This window comes from Coenobita brevimanus, chromosome 92 (genome assembly GCF_032717465.1).
Source record: "Coenobita brevimanus isolate Jiangsu-jjx chromosome 92, ASM3271746v2, whole genome shotgun sequence".
In the NCBI taxonomy this organism is placed as follows: Eukaryota; Metazoa; Arthropoda; class Malacostraca; order Decapoda; family Coenobitidae; genus Coenobita; species Coenobita brevimanus.
In genome coordinates this window covers 25,462,012-25,483,141 of record NC_137045.1, presented here as the reverse complement: position 1 = coordinate 25,483,141, position 21,130 = coordinate 25,462,012, and the positions used below count along the sequence as shown (strand labels likewise).

The 21,130-nt window shown below is 42.6% G+C and overlaps 1 protein-coding gene across 1 annotated transcript in view; it reads left to right on the top strand.

Moving 5' to 3' along the window:
- Nucleotides 1-21,130, top strand: part of LOC145412203 (dnaJ homolog subfamily C member 17) — a 312,151-nt gene that overhangs the window by 83,238 nt on the left and 207,783 nt on the right. Inside the window, exon 4 of the mRNA XM_080282128.1 lies at nucleotides 11,949-12,049. Within this exon, the coding sequence (XP_080138254.1) occupies nucleotides 11,949-12,049 (101 nt within the window). The remainder of the gene's footprint in view (nucleotides 1-11,948; nucleotides 12,050-21,130) is intronic.

Genomic DNA, 21,130 nt, shown 5'->3' with positions numbered 1-21,130 from the left:
AATCATACCTTCTAAAACTCTCTCCATTACCTTCATTATCTGATCTAAAAGCTTTATACCTCTATAATTTCCTCTTTCCAGGCATCACCCTTCCCTTTATACACATTTACAATTACACTCTTCAGCCAATCATCAGGGACAACACACTCATAAATAATCCTATTCATCAGGTCAGTGACTAAACTCACCCCTATACCGCCTGAGGCCTTCAACATTTCGGCAGTCAATCCAGACACACCTGCTGCCTTCCCCACCCTCATCCTGCCTGTTGCCTCACTCACAGTAGCAGTATCAATCAAAGGCCAAGGGCCAGACACTGGATCTGCTGGCTCCAAACCTTCCCTGTCCCAGTCAAACTCCTCATTCAACAACCGGTTATAATGCTCTCTCCATGCATCTTTAATATCCTCACTGTTCACCACTACCCTTCCTTCATCATTCTTCACACACTGCTCACCTATAATATCCCGATTATCCCTCTTCATCTGATTTGCCACCCTAAATATCATATTTTTCCTTTCCCCATGATTTAGGTTATCAAGTAATAGTCTCTGTGACTCAGACTTTGCCCTGTATACCTCTCTTTTAGCCCTACGCTTGGCAGCCAAATATTCCTCTTTGCTACCACCCTTCTTCCATTCCCGGAAAAGCCTTCTTTTCTCCTTAACTGCAGCTTCTACACCCTCATCCCACCACCAAGTTACTTTATGTCTTGGTGGTCCTCTTGTCCAACCGCATGTTACATCAGTAACTCTCAAGAAATTGTTCTTGAGGGCTCTGTACTGTTCATTAACGCCTCTGTCTACAGCTCCCTGTTCAGCCACCACTCTCCTCAACTTGCTATAGAAGGCATCCCTTACTACTTGGATTTTCAGCTTCCATATTTTCCTCCTAGGTACATAAGTCCTCTTTTTCATCACTTGTTCTTTAAGCACCATATCACAGATCAATAGTTTGTGCTGCTGCACACACTCCTCACTTCCTATAACTTTAACATCCCTCACTAACCTCCTATCGGCCCTCCTAACCAGAAAATAATCTATGTGACTGCTATTTCCCCCCGACTCATATGTAATTAACCTACTGTCTCTTTTCCTAAAATATGTGTTGCACACAATCATGTCCGTTGCCTCCCCAAACTCGAGTATCCTTTCCCTTTCTGCATTCCTTAGACCATACGCACATCCCCCATGCACTCCTTCATAACCTTATGCTACTTCACCTACATGACCATTTAAGTCCCCTCCCAAAATCACTATCTCATCATCCCGCATACCTCCCACTACATGTATTAAATCATCCCAAAATCTATCTTTCTCTGTTTCATCCAATCCTGCCTGTGGAGCATATGCTGATATAATCACAGCTATCTTTCTTCCCAACAGAATTTTCACTACCAATATCCTATCGCTTACTCTCAAAACATTCATAACATATTCCACCCATTTCTCCGCAACCATCACACCAACACCTCCATATCCATCTGTTCCCCCCTGCCAAAACAGCTTATAGCAACAGTCCTTCCCAACAATCTTTCTGGCTGATCCACCCCTGTACCGGACTTCCTGCAAACACCCCACATCTACCCACCTCCTACTGAATGCCTCAACGACTTCCCCCGCTCTTCCCCTCAAACTTCCCACATTCCATGAACCCACCCTCATCCCCATGGGTGATTTACTGTCCTCAGGCTTGCTTTGAAACTTATTTTGTTTTGTCATCTTCAGTATTAATAAAGGGGGACAGACTTAGCACAGGTCCCACTCACTGCACAGTCCCAGGTCCAGGCAATGGATCTGGGACCCCTAGCCCACCAGCTTACCAGTGGCTGTGGTAGTGGCCTCGGGGCACCCTGCCAGGACAGCTGCAGGGACACCCTCCAAGCGCGTCTTGGCACTGCAACTATCCCGCCATTATACACCCACTGATAGGGCAGCCTCCTGGGGCGCTACTCCCAGGTATGGGCCCCTCTCTATTGGGCAGAAGCAGCAGCCTGGGAACCGCAATGCCCTGTACCCTCTAGCACAGGCCCGAGCCCCATCTCGCCCTGGACCCACGATCTATGCCGGCGGAACCCACGCCACGCCTCCCCCCAGAAGTCCGCCACTAGGTAGCGGGGGCAAAGTTTTCTGGCCGCATGCCCTTGCTGGCGCCAACCCCTGTAACGTAGTGGAATACGTTGTGTGAAATGTAAAGTGCATGTGGTGTAGTGCATAGATAGTTAAAGGAAATATTTGGGAGAGTATGCTGGTCTACTCTCCATGTTACTGTCACACTGAAAAGGTCAGCAAAGGGGGATAGTTAGATAGCTAGTGAAACAGGGGCTTCAGCTCTCCCTATCACCAGCATTCCCATTCCCCTCGGGAGTACTACCCTGTTCGGTCCGTGCTACGGCCTCCTCCTCTGCCAAAAATCATTTATTAGTCCTAGAATATTAAAATTACACATGCATATGGCGCATACCTTCAGCTTTCTCCTGGGATGTTTGTTGAGCCTTCGTCGAGTACCGTAGGACTTGTGGAGACCTCTGAAGTTGGGTAACGAAGTCTCCACTTTACACATCCTGACAACCTGTAATATGATTACCACAGCCTGATATTATCACTAGAAACACTATTCTATGATTTTCAAATAGTTTGGAATCCATACTAAAAAAAAAAAAAAAAAAAAAAAAAAAAAAAAAAAAAACTGAAAGCAACGAAAATTATGAGCGCGTATGACCTACCCGCTTGTTCGCTGCTGGTGTTCTGTCATTTATTATTCATAAAAACACTCATACTTTATATTTCTATTACTATATAACACATATATATATCTGCAGTCTTTATCCATAAGTTTCCTTCAGTAATAGTAGTTTATTGTCACTGTAGGCATTCAATTTCTATTTCAGTAATATACGTAGCATTCACTTTCTCGTCCTGTATATACTAACGCTGAGAGCGAATCTGTCACTTTCACTTCCACTTTCATAACTCATAGTATTCATACATGCTAGAGTGAAACTTTCACTTTCATTACTCCTAGTATATGTACTCGTATTCATATATTACCACTCATTTACATTTCTGTTTACATTCTCTATTTTATTTACACTATGTTATGCACTGTCACATGCAGTCACTTATAAAACTATTTTCCAGTGTTCACTTATATTTACATTCATTGCTTTCACTTGCTGTTTACACATTACTTACACATTATTTACATTTCCACTTGCACTGTTTTACTCACCAGAAAGATCGTAGTCACTGTCCATCATTTTCATTGATAAAGTAGCCAGCTCACGTTCCACAGCAATCACTTAGCCCTTTACCCCTTTTCGCACGAGGTTTAGTAGTTTAGTAGGGGGTAGAGGTTATAGGGCCCTTTGCATGGGGCTAAAAAGCGGCGGAATTGCACAGGCTCGAATCCAGCGTGGTTTCACCTTGAAAGACGACAGCAAACTGAATACAGTGTGGTGGCTTAGGGGGAGTGCAATGCTGCCAATGTCAGTGTGGTGACAGCTGCTAATGTATACGCTCTGAAATGATTGGCAGGAAATCTAGACAGTACATAATAAATTAGGTAGTTCCAGGTGCATGTAAATATCAATTAGGCTTCTCCCTTCCTTTCTTATATATATTTTTATTACGAGAATAGATTATACTGCATATTTCAAGGGGAAATAAACAACGAAAATTAGCGAACGAGTGCACGTGAGCTGTTGTCAGGTGATAATTAGCCAATTCCAGGTGTATGGCACTATCACTTACCTTATTGAAATCAGTGGACAATTCCAGGAAAGATTTACTTAGCGCAGCACGGCCGGGCAAGCGAGAGGAGAGGGTAATTGAGGGGTGGTAGGAAGGGGAGTCAAGAATTGGGAGAAATGGCTAAATTGTCAACAATGGATGGGAGTACAGGTGAGATTAGGAGTGCTGACTAGTGTTGGACATTTGCAGTACTGATAGATGATACAAGCCACCACTTGCAAGCCCGGGCAAATTCAAAATAACACAGAATCACAAATGTGACACCCCGCGGTATGATCCCTTGCTCCCAAGCGTCACGAAAGTGATGCCCCGCGGTTAAGGGGTTAACCCCTTGTGCCCCATACCATCTCTCCACTTCCTAAACCTTTCCTCCTCCTCCCTTTCGTTCTCTGCAATCAGCACCAAATCATCAGCATGCAACATCTCCCACGAGAGTCCGTTTCTAAAGTCACTTGTGAGAACTTCAAGTACCATGATAAACAACATGGGACTCAAAACTGACCCCTAATCCACACCAACATTCACGGAAAACTCATCACTCAAATCTCCATTCACTCTTACCTGGGTGCAAGCACCCATATACATAGCCATAACCACCCTAACCAGCCACTCCTCCAAGCCAAGCTTTCTCATTGCCCACTTCACCACCTCTCTAGGGACTCTGTCAATGGCCTTTTCCAAATCAACAAAAACAAAATACTGGTCCCTTCTCCTACCAATATATTTTTCCTGAAGCTGTCGAACAATGAAAATGGCATCAGTGGTCCCCCTACCTGGCATGAACCCAAACTGCATCTCATCAATATTCACTCTTTCTCTAATCATACCTTCTAAAACTCTCTCCATTACCTTCATTGTCTGATCTGAAAGCTTTATACCTCTATAATTTCCTCTTTCAAGGGCATCACCCTTCCCTTTATACACATTTACATTTACACTCTTCAGCCAATCATCAGGGACAACACACTCATAAATAATCCTATTTATCAGGTCAGTGACTAACCTCACCCCTATATCTCCTGAGGCCTTCAACATTTCGGCAGTCAACCCAGACACACCTGCTGCCGTCCCCACCTTCATCCTGCCTATTGCCTCACTCAAAATAGCAGCATCAATTAAAGGCCAAGGGTCAAACACTGGATCTGCTGGCTCCAAACCTTCCCTGTCCTAGTCAAACTCCTCATTCTACAACCGGCTATAATGCTCTCTCCATGCATCTTTAATATCCTCACTGTTCACCACTACCCTTCCTTCATCATTCTTCACACACTGCTCACCAATAATATCCCAATTATCCCTCTTCATCTGATTTGCCACCTTAAATATCATATTTTTCCTTTCCCCATGATTTAGGTTATCAAGTAAAAGTCTCTGTGACTCAGACCTTTTAAACCACTCCTTTTTCCTGTTTTCTTTCTCCCTTGCTCTTGGCACGTATTTTTCCACTCCCGAATTATAGAGGTCCAGAAAGATATCCCACTTCCTCTGTGTCTCTCATTTCTCCTAATTTTCTCCAATCCGCATTTTTAAAAAGTTTTCTCAGTCCTGTAAAGTTTGCTTTCCCAAAGTTTTATCTTCCCTGCCTATAAAGCTCATCTCTTGGCACCACTTTCCCCATTATCATCTGGAACTTCATGACCACATGATCCCTTTTTCCTATAGGACACAGATATATCAAAGATTCACTTATGTCCAGTTCTTTGGTTAGCAGTAAATCTAATCTTGCTGGTGTGTCCTCACATCGGAATTGTGTCTCTCTTTTTTTTTTTTTAACCAACTGCGTCATTACTTTATTCATTGCTGTATTTAACAATATAGTGCCCCATGAATCTTCACTGCCTCCTGAGCCCCATTCCTCCCAGTTCACCACTTTGCAGTTGAAATCACCCATTAGAATTATATTGTTGTTCATCTCAGTCACTTTCTGTAAATAACGAACCATGTCTGACAACATCTCCTGGTATTCATCATCATTCCATGCTCCTGTCTTAGGGGGAACATATACTACTGCCATATCTCTCCTGCCATTCTCTCCAGTTTCTAGTTTCATATTTATCACTTCAGCCCTACCTTCTCCCATTTCCACAGTATCCATATTTATGTTGTTCTTCACTGCTATCATCACTCCTCCTCCAGTTTTTTCTTTTCTGTCTCTTCTCCACAGTTTGTATTTACCATCTCCCATATGAATATCAATATCCTCTCTTAACTTGGCCTCTACAAAGCGCAGAACATCAGGTTCATGTACCCTAAAAAAATTGTTGATATCTAACCTTGCCGATATTAAACCATCAGCATTAGTATATGCCACTTGCAAACTTTTTTTGTTGTTTTTTATACCCTCTTCTCTCCTTCTCTCCATTGGTACCATTTCCTCAATTTCTGATCCAGAACTCTTCAGTAAAACACTGTCTTCTCTTCCTCTTTTCTCTGTTCATTTTTTGCCTTTGCTTCTTTACTAACTCCTTTATTTTAGCTCTTTCTTCCTCCTTATCCAGGCCTTTTTGAACCCCTCTTTGTCTGATAATTTCCATGTTCTATTGATGATTTCATTTACCATTACCTGGGACATAAACTTTACCTTCAGTGGGCTTGCCCCTCCTTCCTCGTACTCTCCTAACCTAAACACTTATTTAATCTCTTCTTGAGCTTCGTTGTTAGCCTCCATAACAGCTGATATTATCTCTTTAACTTTGCTAAGTTCTTCTCTTTCTCTTTCTGATCTTACCGTCAAACGTTTTTCTTTTACTCCTGAATTACACATTTTTTCTTATCTGCTGCATCCCTGACTAAAGATTCTCTACTTCTTATTACCCTAACCACTTCCTTCTCCACCTTTTCCATGCTTTGTTGTTCTACAATCTCTTTCAAATTTACATTTCCTTCCTCCTGAATTTTCTTCCACCCCTTATGTTGCACCTCGATTTCCATAATGTGCTCATCTTGCATCCTTGATTTTGATTCATACTCATCTAGTTTACTTTTCATCCTGTCCCTTTCTTCTTCCAACCTCTTGTTTTCCCTCTTGAGCTGTTCTGTTTCATTTGAGGCAGATTCATTACTCACTTTTAATTCTACTTCTCTTTCTTGTTCAGCACTGCGTGTACAAACTTTTTCCAATTTATTTTGTAGGACTGTGATCTCTTTCTCCTGCTCCAAGGGCCATTCCTGCCGCTCTCTAATTACTGCCCATACCCTTTTTAACTCCTGGACATTCCTCTCCGCCATTTTCTCTGCTCCTGCTACTCATGTTTGGTTCAGCTTAAGTAATCCCTCTAATATCCGAACGCCCAATATCCGAACATCCCCACTAACCGGACATAATCGTCCCGGGATCCAGTATTCCCAAAATGGTCTGAAAGCTGCAAAAAAATAGAAAAAAAAAACTATTTTTTCCCGCCCGTAATTTGAACTTGGCGCGCGGGGCGCAGGACAGCTTTGTTGTGGCGCATCATTCATCCGACGTCCGCTAGAGCGCCCCTGCATCCTCCCCACTTTCCGCCTGTCTCTCGTCGCAAGTGCACGCTCGTCATCATGGCTGCCCACGTGCTCGCTTTTGTGGTGGTGCCTTACCTGCTGCAGGCACTCCTGCTGCTCTCGTGCCTCTCCTTCGTGTGTGTGATGATGGCCCCGCTGCCTGAGAAGAGGAAGAGAGTAGTGTTGACTCTGGAGAAGAAACGGGAGATATTGGAGAACGTAGATGCGGGGTGGTCTTCTTCCTGCATCCTCCGCGAGTTCAACCTGGCCCGATCTACTTTGTTTGATATTAAGAGATCCCGAGACAAACTCATGCAGTACATGGCTGACTTCTCGTCGAGAAGCAAACGCAACGTGGAGAGGAAGGTGATTTTACTCCCAAGTTTGCTGAAGTCTACCACTCCACGTTGATTTGGTATCGACAACAACGTGCTGCTGGTGTGATGGTACGTGATACGGAGCTGAAGGCTGCTGCTGAGAAGGTCGCCAGGCTTCAAGGCATCCGAGGGTTGGCTCTTCGCGTTCAAGTTACAGCATGGCCTTACCAACGGTAAAGCTCATGGCGAAGCTTTGGACGCTAACGAGGATGGAGTTGACGAGTTTCGGCACAAGGTGAAGGGCTTGATCGACAGGGAGGGCCTCACTCTCGGTCAAGTCTGCAACCCTGACGAAACTGGTTTATTCTATCGCTTTTTGCCAACGAACACTCTAGTTGGGGAGACGGAGAAGCGTGTACCTGGCCGCAAGCTCTCCAAGGAACGGATATCTTCTTTGTGTTGTGCCAATGCTAACGGCATGCACCCGGCTTAAGCCCGTTATTTTTGGCCATGCAAAGCAGCCTCGGTGTCTTCGTGGGGTGATGGATGTCCTTCCCGTCGTCTGGTACCATTCTTTGAAGGCATGGTTTAAAGCCCACATTTTCAAAGACTGGTTCCACCGCCATTTCGTCAAGGAGGTCATACATTACCAGACGGAGAAACTGGGAATCCCACGTGACCAGGTAAAGGCCCTCCTTCTCCTTGACAATGCACCTGCTCACCCGTGCGACAAGGACTTGGTGGCTGAGAATGGCCGGATTAGGTGCATGTTTCTGCCACCTAATACGACTGCTCTCATCCAACCAATGGACCAAGGAGTGATCGTGGCAACGAAGAGGCTGTACCGAAGGAAGTACCTGGACGAGGTGATGGTTGTTCTCAGGGACAAGGATGAGCGCAGGGAGGGACGGGACACACGAGGCCAGCGGACTTTGGAAAACTTTCGCCGCTACAACATCGAGTCTGCAGTCTACAATTGGGCCAGTGCATGGAAGGAAATCCCTGCCAAGACTCTAGAAAATAGTTGGTTTCGTCTGCTTCTCGGAACGGATGTGGAGTACGATTTCCTAGGTTTTGACGTGGATGACTTCCATGCACGTCTACGTACGCATGGCGACGATGTAGATGTGGACGATGTGCGTGAGTGGTTGGATGACGACAAGGGCGATCCTGGGTATCAGATCTTGTCTGATATCGAGATCGCATCTTCAGTTGCAGGTGTCAGTACCCAGCTTGAAGATTCCGACGATGATCCGGACTTCTCTCAGCATGACTCAACTCCAGCCATCCCCAAGCTGAGCACACTCCGGGAACACCTAGAGTTCGTTCTCGACTACCTGGAACACCTGGACTGCGACAGGGAGATGGGGCCCTTGGGACTTGTGGAGGAAGTGCGTGCTTTCAGGCAGCGCATCATCAATCGTCAGAATCATCGTTCATTGCGACAATCAACGATTGACAGTTTTTTCAGGCCCGTGACCCCCGCTGTGCCCAGCCCTGGCTCCACTCCGTTGCCTCCCCAAGTCAGGCCCTCATGCTCTGACCCACAGCCCAGCTTATCAGCCACGGTGGAGTCACCACTCGACATGAGTTTGCATCTGTCATCAGAGTCGTCTGCAGTGGGTACGTCATCACCACAACCCAGCGACGCTCCCCTAGGTCACCCGCCAGTGATACTCTTGGACTCTGACAGTGAATAGACGCCAAGAACTTCTCCACTAGACCACACGGGAATTTACAGTGTTGTGCAGTGAAAAAAACAGTGCATTGTGTTAAGGATTTACAGTTGTGAGTGAAAAGACAATTTTTGAACTAAATTTAATGTAAATAGACTTGTGTGTTTTTGCTTTAGAAAATGGTTATAAGAGTGGAAAAGTTAAAGTGCAGAGTGCAACACTTATTAAGTTACAATGGAGCATAAGTTTGACAAGAGTGCGCACTGTGAAGAGAATGGACTTCTGAGTGCGAATGACTAAGTTCAATGAAGACTTCATGAAGTGTACTGCATGTGCTTCAGGAAATCCTTCTTACTGTTAGAGTCCGAGAGGAGGCGGTTATTCATCGAGATGGCCATGGACTTGCTGTAAGTAGGCAGAATGTTTCATACTGTACTCTATTGTATTTTCCATACTATACTTACCTCAAACACCTAATTTCACTGTTTTATATCCCTTATTGGTGTCAATATGCTGTGTCTTAGGTGCTATGCATGTGCAGTAGGAAGGTGTTTTTCTGAGTTAGGCTAGGTTAGGGTCCATAACTACCAGTCCAGGAGCCAGGGACTTGTAAGTACCCAGAATGTTGAATATTGTATGAACCTACCTCAAAAACCTCATTTTATGCTTCTTTTGCATTTATTTCAGTCTTTTTTATCCCTTATTGGTGTGATTTAGGTCTTAAATAGGTGCTATACATGTCCAGAGGGAGTTGTATAGGTGTTTTTCTGTGTTAGGGCCCGCAAGTACAAGTCCATAAGCTGGGGCTACAATATCCGGACAGGACCACTATCCGGACCTGCCTATGGCTCTATTACATCGGATATTGGAGGGATTACTGTACTACCTTTTCCCACATCATCATCGGAGAAGCCTGCAAACTCCTCTTCACCAGATGTAAACAAAGCACCGTCCCTCTCCGCCATGATGCAACCATATGGAAACTTTTTATTTCCACTGTATCTTTTACTCTTTATGACCGATACCTGCGTTTGTTTAACTATTGTCCGACGGGACCACCACTCACGCACCCAATCACATAATCACAATAGGCTGGTCTCCTTTTCGCTGCTGATTCAGCGATTATTTCCCTATGATCCAGGAAGAGCTCCATCTCTGTTGGCAACCTGTGTGTGTGCATGTGTGTGTGTGTGTGTGTGTGTGTGTGTGTGTGTGTGTGTGTGTGTGTGTGTGTGACTAGGGCAGGGAGGTAGTAGAGTAGTTTGGCTTTCTTGTCTCCTTCCTTGTACTCTCAGCCTCTCTCCCTCCCCCACCCCTGCTTGTCTCCCTCCTCATTCTCCCGCCCTCCCCCACCCCGACTTGGCAGGCTGCCAGTTGCCGCCTGGTTGTCACTGTCAGACAGTTGCCCTAAAGCAATGTTGAACACTGCACGTCCCACCACTCTGCCCTCGTGCATGTGATGTTTGATGTGCCATTTTTAGCAGTGTATTGTTTATGAGGATAATAACATTACTTATGGTGCTTCTGTGTCAGTCTTTATTGATTAAGGTATATGAAAGTTTGGGTTTGGGTCTGGAACACATCTCTGGCTTTTCTTCAGTATCTTATGGGGAAAATTGTTTTGGTATCTGACATACTTGCTGGCCGAACACTCACACTGGTACATAGCATTCCCGGATATGAGGGTATGGATGTATACCTAAGTTATACCCAATAAAATCGCAACTACACATTACAAAATCAGGCCATTATCTCATCATATGTGGCCAGTCGTAGGGATACTCAAGGTCTGTGCAACTGATACACAGTTAATTAGAAATCACACGCGCCAGTGTTGTACTGAAATCGTATTGAATCACGACAGATACTTGCATATACCCACATGAATTGAATGAAAAATGGCAAAATCGTGACAATACATAACTGATAGGCACAGATATCGTAAGAAAATCGAGAACTGTTTGACCTTTTATAGCCACGCATAAAAATGCCACATACAACCATGCATGGCCACGATTTTTTTATTTTCTTATTCATGGTCATACGTGCCTATACGTGGCATTTTTATACATACGTGTGATTGGGGCATAAATAACATGAATATGATTTGTTGTTGAATAACCACTACCATTTACTATGTAAATCAACCTGTTCACCTGGTTTATTTCCCTTCAGAGGACAAATACAGTAGATGGAAAGATTGTTTTGAAAATATTGGATGGGAGTGCCAGCGCAGTGATGCTCTGTGTGGTGCACAAGAAATGTTTCTGTTGCTATCAAATATGTTAATGGCAGAAATGAAGAATTCTTTGGCAAGGTTAAAGAAGGGAATGGAATGGCAGCAGGTGTTGATGAGGTACATGCAGAAATAAAATGCAGTGAAGAGAAGTGTGAGTTGTTTGGGGGATGTGTCAAAAGTGGATAAAATGAGTGCAGAAATGATCACGGTTTAGGTTTGTTAAGTGTTGTGGATGTGGTCTATGTCCAGATTCTTGTTTGCCTTGGGATGAGAGGGTTGGAAAATAGGCTGCCTTTGTAGGTTGAATGATGTCCAATATCTAAAATCATATTGATTGACAGTGGTACCCGGATTCTCCAGGACTCCAAAAATGGGTAATGAGTTTTTTTTTTTTTTTTTTTTTTTTTTTTTTTTTTTAAAGCATGCAGTTAAATGTGAGTGATAGATAAAACTTCAACGTATCTAATTCTGACTTGTTTGTAAACAGGCTTCGAAGGGAGCTAAAGCGCTTGGATGAAGAAGGGCAGAGGCTCATTGAGGAAGAACTAGCACGAGTTAATAAGGAGGTGGAAGAAGAATTGCGGAGAGGTGAGAATAAAAGTTCAGTTTGTTGAAGTGATGCGTCTTCCAAACTGAGCTTCCACTTGCATTTGCAGCCACTTATTCAGGTACCTCATTACTTGCTTATCATGGATAGTTTCTGAACAGCATTTAAAAGAAAAAAATTACCTCATCCTGTTGAAATATAGTGAAAACAAGATGCACTTCAGTGTTTACACAGTAGAGCTGAGAAAAAACATCAAAAGCAGAACTCCGAAGATGCTTGTCTGATCCAAACCAGATGATGATGACTTTATATAAATCTCGTTACCCCTGTCATTTAATATTAAAATTTGTGAAAATTTTTGGCTGCGATATATATGGAATATTAAAAAATCTGAAAAAATATATATATATATATATATATATATATATATATATATATATGTATATATATATATTTATATATTTATATATTGTTACATAGCCTATGATTTCATCATCCTTTGTGTAATTTTAACGCACAGTATGCTGCATGTTTGATCACGAGCGTGTTCTGCCTCAGTTCCCCCTTCTACCGTTATAGTAGAGTAAGTCGACATCTCTGTTATACTTTGCGGGATTGTCATCTCTTTGTCCCCATGGCTTCATTTGCGCGTCCTTATTACAAGTTGTATCAAGCTCTGCCAGCCCCTATATAATGAGCTCAGTCTCTGCATCATGGCCACTTAGATCTGCTCCTCATTTTGTTCACATCTCTGTCCTCCCCTGTACAGATATTATTATTGTGAGTGCTCAAGAAGTCTCCAACCATCTAGCAGCTGTGTGTAATTTGAGTATAACTGTTGTTGCATTTTGTTCTTGTACTGTATAGCATAAGTTTAATTTGTAGGCCTAGTGAAATTGTAATTTATGTAGGGTTCTTTGTCAGTCATTTTTGATAATAGTTTGTATCTGTAATAATTTATCTGGCATTCACTGAGTATTATCTGGTATCTCATTTTATCAGGGCTGACTTAGATAAATTTACTCTTGCTAACTTCGTGTTAATAGAGGCTATTGCAGTTAACCATATATTTAACCTGTTTATTTGCCATTACATTATCCTTATGAGTTCTGAATGTTTTGTTGTTAATTTAAGCATTAAACTTTAACTTGTAATTTTACCTAACTCTTTTGTTTTGAACCTGGAACTTTACGGGACAGTAGTGACTCTTCGTATTCTCACTTAAAGTGTACGTTATCTTTCTCTGTTCCGTAACATAAATTTGGCGACCTCGCCAGGATATTCAGGATATTATCATAAGGATATTGTTTGATATTTTGTGACTGTGATATATTCATGATGGCTACTATTTCTACACTTGATGAAGCCAAAGATTTTTTGTCAAATGTGCAAACAGTGTGTGATATAGAAAACAGAACAAAGAATGAACTTAAGCTCGTTGCTCAACAATTGGGAATTGCAGTTCACTCTCATCATTCTAAAGATCAAATTGTTGGCATGATTAATAAAAGCTTGTTTAATGTAACTCCTCCAAATGAGCAAACGCAGATTGAATTAGCTAAGTTACAGCTAGCTCTGCAGGAGGCTCGTGCTAAAGAAGCTGAATTTCAGGCAAATGCTAAGCAGGCGGAATCTCAGGCTCGTATTGAAGAGGCACAGATACAGGCTCAGGCACAAGTTGAACTTGCCAGGATTCAGGCAGACCATGAGTATCGCATGAAACAAGGTGGAACTGGATCATCTAGCTCTGATGATTTTGATGTGGCTAAAAATGTTAAACTTGTCCCTCCTTTTAATGAATCTGATTTAACAAAGTATTTTCAGTTGTTTGAGAGGGTAGCTACAGGTTTTAATTGGCCTAAGGAGTATTGGCCAGTACTCCTTCAAACTGTTCTCACCGGTAAAGCTCAAGTAACTTATGCATCTTTGCCTCAGGATCAATCTGATAATTATGATGTAGTTAAGAGCTTGATTCTTAAGGCCTATGAGCTTGTTCCTGAAGCTTATAGAGTAAAATTTAGGACAACTTACAAGCAAGATAAGCAATCCCATGTTGAGTATGCAAAAATCAAAGAAGATCTGTTAGAGCAGTGGTTAAATTCTAAGAATGTGGATTCTGATTTTGACAAATTTAAGCAGATGATTTTGCTGGAGGACTTCAAAAGGTGTATTTATAAAGATGTAAGCCTATATCTCGATGAGAAAAGAATAGATAATTTGTCTGATGCTGCAGTTTTAGCTGATGAGTATGTTCTCACTCACAAGAGATATTCTAGAGAAAAAGGGAAAGCTGAGAGTAAGTACGTTGCCTCTACTCAGAGTACAGGTAACAGGAAAGAGAATAAGGATGATGTTTCTCAGGAAGTAAATACCAGCTTCACCTCTAGATTTCAGAAAAGTAAATGTACTTATTGTAGTAAGCTTGGTCATACTACGGAGAGATGTTTCAGGAGACAGCGTGATGTGAACAAAAAGGAGTCTTTAAATATTCAGTCAATTGGTCTAGTGTCCACTCTTGAGAGTTCCCAGAATTCTTTAACTGAGTTAACTGAACCTGCTTTGAGGGGTAACTTAAATTCTCATGATGGAGCTCCTCTTTTGAGCAGTAACGTGGGTGACACTCTCAAGAGTTCATGTGCTAATTTCCTGTCTGATGGTTTTGTCAGTCCTCTGGACAGTAATGACAGGAAATCAGTTCATATATATCGTGATACAGGTGCTTGCCAATCCCTTATGCTGACCAGTGTTCTAGGCTCTAATGTTAATTCCTCTGATGAAACTGTAATCTTACAAGGTGTAGGGAATAATTACTTCTCTGTCCCTCTGTGCAGAGTGAATTTAGAGTCTGGTTTTGTTAATGGTTCCGTTATGGTTGGGTTGGTTGAGACACTCCCAATGTCAGGTGTAACTTTCTTACTTGGAAATGATATTGGTGGAAGTCAAGTGTGTCCAGCTCCTCAGTTGTCTAGTGAGCCAGTGGCTGCGTCCCAGGATTGTGATATCCCTGATGTGTTCCCTGCATGTGCTGTCACTAGGGCTAAGTCTAAAGTTACTGGTGATTTAGAGGATAATGATGATGATGATGTTATCCTAGCTGACACTTTTCTTGCTAATTTGGACCACTCACCAGATGAGGCAGTACCCCGTAGTGTTGATAATTTGTCTCGTCAAGAGTTGGTTGAGTTGCAGGTTGCTGACCCTGAGTTGAAAGGTCTAGCTAACTCTGCTTACAGTGAAGAAGAGTCAGCCGGTGCTTCTACTTGTTATTATGTAAAGTCAGGAGTACTTATGAGGAAGTGGAGACCCCCAACAGCATCAGCCGACTGTGAATGGGAGGTTGTACATCAAGTTGTCATCCCTCGTGTTTGTAGGCAGGATATCATTAGAGTGGCTCATGATTCCAGTTTGGCAGGACACCTTGGAGTGAGGAAGACTGTGGCACGCATTTTGAAACACTTCTACTGGCCAGGTATCTTCAGGGATGTTTCCTGGTATTGTAAGTCTTGTCACACCTGTCAAGTTGTGGGGAAGTGTAATCAGACCGAAAGGTTGCACCTCTAGTTCCCATTCCTCCTTTTGAGGCGCCTTTCACCCGTGTGTTGGTGGATATTGTGGGCCCTCTTCCTAAGACTTCTTCAGGATTTTCTTATGTGTTGACCATGATTGACATGGCTACTCGTTATCCTGAAGCCATTCCACTTAGAAATATCTCAGCAAAGAACGTGGTTAAGGAAATGCTAGGGTTCTTCACAAAGTTTGGTCTGCCCAAGGAGGTACAGTCAGACCGAGGAAGTAATTTCATGTCAAATGTTTTCAAGCAGTCTCTGAAAGAGTTGGGCATCTCCCAGATCACGTCTTCAGCTTACCATCCCCAGACCCAAGGAGCGTTGGAGAGATATCATCAAACACTCAAATCGATGCTCAAGAAATACTGTTTGGAACATCAGAAAGACTGGGATAAAGGTCTTCCATTCGTTGTGTTTGCTGCAAGAGAATCTCCAAATGAATCACTGGGCTTCTCACCTTTTGAACTACTGTTTGGCCATGAAGTAAGAGGACCCCTTAAGTTACTCAAGGAATGCTGGCTGTCGGAGGAAGATGACGTCAACCTGCTGGAGTATGTGATGAAGCTCAAAGAATGGCTGTCCACTGCTTTACAGCTGGCGAGAGAGAATTTAGGAGCTGCTCAGGAGAAGATGAAGACTTGGTATGATAAGAAGTCCAGGTTACGCCACCTTCAGCCAGGAGATCAGGTTTTGATTCTGCTACCAGTTCATGGGCAACCTCTTCAAGCCAAGTTTAGTGGCCCTTATTTCGTGGAGAAGAAACTCAGTGATGTCAGCTATGTCATCGCCACACCAGATCGTAGAAAGAGCAAGCAACTATGTCACATCAACATGCTAAAGTTATATCACAGGCGGGACGAAAATAATCCAGTCTGCACTGTAGCTGTTCCACCCGAGTCTACAAGTGAAGTTTTCCCATGCAGCATGAGCCTGAGTGATAGTTTGGGGAAGAATCCTGATATCATGAATGATCTCCAGACTAAGCTTTCTCATCTACCACCCACGGAAAGGCAGGAGTTTTCGGCATTACTGCAGGAGTACCCGCAAGTGTTCCGTGCTACTCCAGGAAGAACCACTGTGTTGATGCATGATGTCGATGTTGGAGACGCAAAGCCAATTAAATTGCCTCCTTACCGTGTGAACCCAGTGAAAGTTCCTCTCATCCAGAAGGAGCTTGGCTACCTGTTGGACCACAAGATGATTGAGCCCTGTCAGAGCGAGTGGAGTTCTCCTGTCACTCTAGTCCCTAAGCCAGGTGGTTCACAGCAGCTTTGCAGCGACTACAGACGTGTTAATCAGATAACCAAAACAGACACTTACCCTCTACCTCGTGTGGAAGATTGCATAGACAAGATCGGAAAGGCTAGGTACATAAGTAAGTTTGATTTGTTAAAGGGATACTGGCAAGTACCTATGACTGAACGTGCTAGGGAGATCTCATGTTTTGTAACATTAAGAAAGACCTTTGCATGGTCTGTAATGCCTTATACAGATTGTTTTAGAGTAATAAGAAATTTCCTTTGTAAATTTCTTTTTCTTTGTGGGGAGGTGTTACATAGCCTATGATTTCATCATCCTTTGTGTAATTTTAACGCACAGTATGCTGCATGTTTGATCACGAGCGTGTTCTGCCTCAGTTCCCCCCTTCTACCGTTATAGTAGAGTAAGTCGACATCTCTGTTATACTTTGCGGGATTGTCATCTCTTTGTCCCCATGGCTTCATTTGCGCGTCCTTATTACAAGTTGTATCAAGCTCTGCCAGCCCCTATATAATGAGCTCAGTCTCTGCATCATGGCCACTTAGATCTGCTCCTCATTTTGTTCACATCTCTGTCCTCCCCTGTACAGATATTATTATTGTGAGTGCTCAAGAAGTCTCCAACCATCTAGCAGCTGTGTGTAATTTGAGTATAACTGTTGTTGCATTTTGTTCTTGTACTGTATAGCATAAGTTTAATTTGTAGGCCTAGTGAAATTGTAATTTATGTAGGGTTCTTTGTCAGTCATTTTTGATAATAGTTTGTATCTGTAATAATTTATCTGGCATTCACTGAGTATTATCTGGTATCTCATTTTATCAGGGCTGACTTAGATAAATTTACTCTTGCTAACTTCGTGTTAATAGAGGCTATTGCAGTTAACCATATATTTAACCTGTTTGTTTGCCATTACATTATCCTTATGAGTTCTGAATGTTTTGTTGTTAATTTAAGCATTAAACTTTAACTTGTAATTTTACCTAACTCTTTTGTTTTGAACCTGGAACTTTACGGGACAGTAGTGACTCTTCGTATTCTCACTTAAAGTGTACGTTATCTTTCTCTGTTCCGTAACAATATATATATATATATATATATATATATATATATATATATATATATACTGTATATATACAGTAAAAGTCCCATTCGGCATCTATGGGACCGGGATGATGCCGAGATATTGGATTTGCCGAATAATCAAAAACCTACTCACTCAGTACCTTATATATATTGGTGAACACTATCATCACCACTTATGGTATTACAACTGTGTTTGGAGAGAGTACTGTATACTGTACAATACTGTACTGCAATCAATACAGTACTATACCTGAATCTGAAATATATATACTGTATATATAAACTAGTGAACATATACAGTACACCCTCATTATCGACGTTTTTTTTATTGACGGATTTGATTATCGACGTTTTTTTTTTCTCCTGGGAGTTAAATTATTATTATTAAAAAAATAAAAAAATAAAGAATTGTATTGGCACCTCCTAGCAAGTTTGCGCGCCATCCCGCCAGGTGTCTCTGGCTGCTCGCGGCATGTTCCCGCCGACCCAACAAACAATTGCATCAGTACACGTTTGTCTGTTGTTCTCATATTGTGTTCGCCCACATCTATCGTGCTTTCGCGATCATCATGGCTCCGAAGTGCCCTTGTAACACTCCAACTGGAAATAAGGCAGCTAAGAGAGCAAGGAAAGTACTTACCTTGGAAGTAAAGAACGAAATATTACAAAAACTTAGAAGTGGAATGAGCCATGCAGCGGTTGGTCACGAGTAAGGCGTGAATGAGTCCAGTGTTCGTGGCATAAAACGGAGAGAAAAAGACATTAAAGATGCTCTGGCTTCGTGCACACCAGGATCGGCTAAAGTAACGATGCATGTGAGAGATGATGCCTTGGTGAAAATGGAAAAGGCACTGAATATTTGGATTGAGGACTTAAACCGTCGACACGTGCCGCTAGACTCCCAGTTCATCAGAAACAAAGCAAAACAACTCTTCGCTCGGTTTGCTGGTGAAAGCAGTGGTGTTGGTGAAGATAATGGTGATGAAAGTGAGGCAGGTGAAAATAGTGATGATGGTGATGAAAGTAATGACGATGGTGATAGGCCTAGTAATGTCGGTGCTTCTAGGCAAAAGAAATTTGCAGCCAGCAAGGGCTGGTTCGAGAATTTTAAGAAAAGGTATGGCCTACATAACATTAGGATGACTGGTGAAGCAGCTTCAGCAGGTCAGATAGCAGGAGAATCGTACCCACGTGACTTTGCTGAACTTATAAGGGAGAAAGGGTACAGGCCTGAACAAGTGTTTAATGCGGACGAAACAGGCCTGTGGTGGAAGAAAATGCCTAAAAGAACGTACATTTCGAAGGAGGAGAAAAGTGCGCCAGGCTTTAAAGCAGCAAAAGATCGTATGTCTGTGCTGTTGTGTGGTAATGCAGCAGGACATATGATAGAACCCATGCTCCTGTATCATTTGTTATAATGTTAAAGACGAGTTGGATTTTTTGTCAATAAAGGATATTTCTTGCAAAAGTTAAGCAGAGATTAAATATGAAATATACGAGCATAAGGAGAGTTGAATTTTCCTAAAAGAAGATCCTAGCGAAAGCTAGGCTAAGATTCATCTTTGATAGCATAAACTGCCATACAGTCGTGAAAATTTAGGTCTGGGAGAAATGGAATATCAAGAATGAAAGGAAGCTCTTGAGAATGAAAGTAAATAGGAGAGCGTGGTCTCTGGTATGAGCTAGCAGCACCACGCGTGTGTTGTGAAGATCGGTGCGAACAGCTGATCTAACGTAACACTTGCCTCACACTCTCAGTTATTAGAACGTATGAATGACCACCACTGCTGTTTTCGTTTTTTTTTTTTTTTTACACACTCGGTTATGTAAACGTATGGATGGCTACAACTGCTGGTTTCGCCTTTTATTTTTAGATGGAGTGAGGTGTAAGTGGAGAGAGAAGTGATGATACAGCAGCCATTACAATTTGAGGTCCAGTGTACGACCACTATGCCACAAACAAATCGCCTCCAAGTCGCCCTGTCCCCCGCCATTTCACTGCTCTGCTCCCAACTCACACCCCCCTCTCTCATATACCTCTCCACCCCATCCCTCCATCTCATCCTCGGCCTCCCCATCCCTCCATCTCATCCTCGGCCTCCCCCTCCCTCTTCCCCCCTCCACCTCACTCACATACACTCTCTTCGTCAGTCTTTCACCCTCCATCCTCTCCACATGGCCAAACCACCTCAGTGTGTTCCTCATAACGCTCCCTATCACATCCACTTCAACACCACAACTTTCCTTTACATCCTCATTCGTCAGCCTATCTCTCCATGTGACTCCACAGGCTCCTCTTAAATAACTCATTTCCACTGCTCTCACTCTTGACTTGTGTCCTTCCAACAACGTCCAAGCTTCACTTCCGTACGTTAGAGTTGGTATCACAATACTGTCATGTATTAACTTTTTCACTTCCATGCTCACTTCCCTGTTTCTTATCACTGCTTTCAAAGAACCAGCAACCTTTCTTCCCTGCTGTACCCTTTCAAGCACTTCACCCTCCAAACCTCCATCCTTACTCATCACACTACCCAGGTACTTAAACGTACTCACATTTTCCAATTCCTCACCATTCATAATTCTTTACTTAATATAAGTAGTTTTATTATGATATTCAGTTTTTCAATTGCCTAACTAATTTATTTCTAAGAAACACTAAAACTAAACTGCATATTACATACGAGTGATTGAAGGGATACTAAAATATATAAACAAAGGATACCTGACCAGACGAAAATCGGTATCGACGGTTTTGGGCATTGACGGGTATCTTAGGTACCTAACCCCTGTCAATAATGAGGGTGTACTGTACAAGTGTAATGACAGTAGGCCTACAAGTCAGATAACACTTTCTGGATGGCCGAAATGATACGGAATATTACCTACCAGCACAAAACATCACTTGTATTGGTGAACTCATCACTACTTATATAATTACAAATATGTTTGGAGTGAGTGCTGTATACAGTACTTTTTCCAAACACAAAATAAGATAGTCGGAAAATTGCATAAAATAAAGTGAAGGTCTTTCTGATGAAAGTTAAATGTACATTTAGCACTCATTCTTTTGTTCGTTTTTATGTTTACATGTGAAAGGGAGAGTATTGAAGGAAACAGTAATGTATTCCATTAACCCCTTAATAACTTCCGGCATTGAACAACCCTTTACAGTACCGATGTCAGTGATGTGGAGTTAGTGAGCTATGAAAA